The sequence below is a fragment of the Rhea americana genome, unplaced genomic scaffold (assembly GCF_003343005.1).
Source record: "Rhea americana isolate MKP2758 unplaced genomic scaffold, rheAme1 scaffold_482, whole genome shotgun sequence".
Lineage (NCBI taxonomy): Eukaryota > Metazoa > Chordata > Aves > Rheiformes > Rheidae > Rhea > Rhea americana.
In genome coordinates, this window is record NW_028186626.1 from 225,945 (window position 1) to 227,623 (window position 1,679).

The window sequence follows — 1,679 nt, forward strand, 5'->3', positions numbered from 1 at the left end:
TTTTTTTCTTTTTTTTTTTAGAAAAGGCAGCCTGCGCTGAGCAGCGGACATGGTTTCTGCTCTCAGCTGCAAGCAGCCCTCCTACACCATTCCTCAGAAATGAAGCTTTTCAGCTTTTAGCTGCCAAATACTAAACATTTGGTTGATTTCTTTTCCCAGGAGCTGAAAACTGTGACAAAACCATCTTTTTTCCAGGCAAAACATCCCCAGCAGGCTGCCCCGGCATTTCCCGGGGCGCGCGAGCCCCGAGCTCGGGAGGGGGCTGGAAACCCGCAGCCGCGGCGCTCGCACCCGCCGCAGCTGCAACATATTAAGCCGGGCTGCGCGGGAGCCCCCCGGCACGGGACCCGGACGGGCGGGCTGCAGCCCCCGCACGCCCCGTCCCCGTCCCCATCCCGTCCCTGCTTGAGAAACCAAAGCAGCGGCCAAGGCGAGCGGTCGCCCGCCCTGCTGGGGTTTGCAAAGCTGCCGGTGTTTTGCAGCCGCCGGCTGCCTCCAGCGGGGCCGGGCTCCAGGGCCACTCGACGTCTGCTTCCTCCGCAGGGAGCACTGACAAGCTGGGCCACGCCATCATCCAGGTGACCACCAGCAGCACGGCCTGGGAGGCCGCGTGGTGCTCTGCCAGCGAGCTGGCGCGGCTCRTCCTCTACCTCTGCTCCCTCCCCAGGTAGCGTCAGGGACCGGCCAGGGGGCCCCATCCCGGCTGCCTCCTGGCGTGGGSTCCCGGGCGGTGAGGGATGCCCCGCATCCCGTGCATGGCTGCTTGGGCACATCCCAGCTGGGGCACATTCCGGCTGGGACACATCCCAGCTGGGACGCATCCCGGCAGGGCACAACCTGCACACTGCAGCTGGGGCACATCCCAGCCAGGGCACATCCTGCACGCTGCAGCTGGGACGCGTCCCGGCTGGGGCACATCCTGCATGCTGCAGCTGGGATGCATCCTGGCTGGGGCACATCCTGCACGCTGCAGCTTCGTGCTGGACACATCCTGCACATGCTGTTGGGAGAGGATGGAGGGAGCCACCAGACAAGAGCAGGCTCACGAGCCGTTTCCGATCACCGTGCTTGCCATCCTTGCCACTGTGTTTTCTTCCCGTGTGCCAGGAAGGAGGCGAAGGATGGCGGGCTGACGGTTGTCGTGGACGCGAGGAAGCAGCCTCCGCCGCCGGTGCTGTTCGCGGCACTCCGCAGCGTGCAGGTGCGCGGGGTGGCGGGGCTGGGTGCTGCCCTGCGCCGCGCAGCCCCTTCCCAGGCAGCCCCTTCCCCCGGACGCCGGCGGCCCTGCCTGTTATCCTGCTCGCAGATTTTCCCGGGAGCATCGCAGCGCGGATTTGTGCAGAGAAATTTCCGCTGCCGCTGCTGCATCCCAATTCCTTTACCTAGAAAAAAAATCACCTTCCCTTGCTGCCTTTGCCCTGCACCCAGCCGCGGCTCCCGGCTCCCTCGAGGACCGGCGACACTCGAGCAGCTGCCCGTGGTGGCTGGGTGCCCCTCACCGCCGCGCTGGGCGCTGTGGCGGGGTGCGCGGTGCTGAGCGGGCTGCGGTGCCCGCGCCGCGCAGTGACTCCCCTGCGCCTCCCGCAGCGCGCGGCGCCGGGCTCCGTCCGGGCGGTGCTGCTGCTCGCCGAGAAGGAGCCGCCGGGGCCCCGCGAGAAGCTGCCCGGCGTGCAGGTGAG

At 67.1% G+C, this 1,679-nt stretch overlaps 1 protein-coding gene across 1 annotated transcript in view; it reads left to right on the forward strand.

Moving 5' to 3' along the window:
- The window catches only part of LOC146589006 (uncharacterized protein KIAA1755-like), a gene marked incomplete at its 3' end in the record, with an annotated part of 9,483 nt that overhangs the window by 3,711 nt on the left and 4,093 nt on the right, over window positions 1-1,679 (forward strand). The window contains exons 3-5 of the mRNA XM_085316970.1: window positions 316-667; window positions 1,108-1,201; window positions 1,588-1,674. Of these exons, the coding sequence (XP_085173096.1) occupies window positions 316-667; window positions 1,108-1,201; window positions 1,588-1,674 (533 nt within the window). The remainder of the gene's footprint in view (window positions 1-315; window positions 668-1,107; window positions 1,202-1,587; window positions 1,675-1,679) is intronic.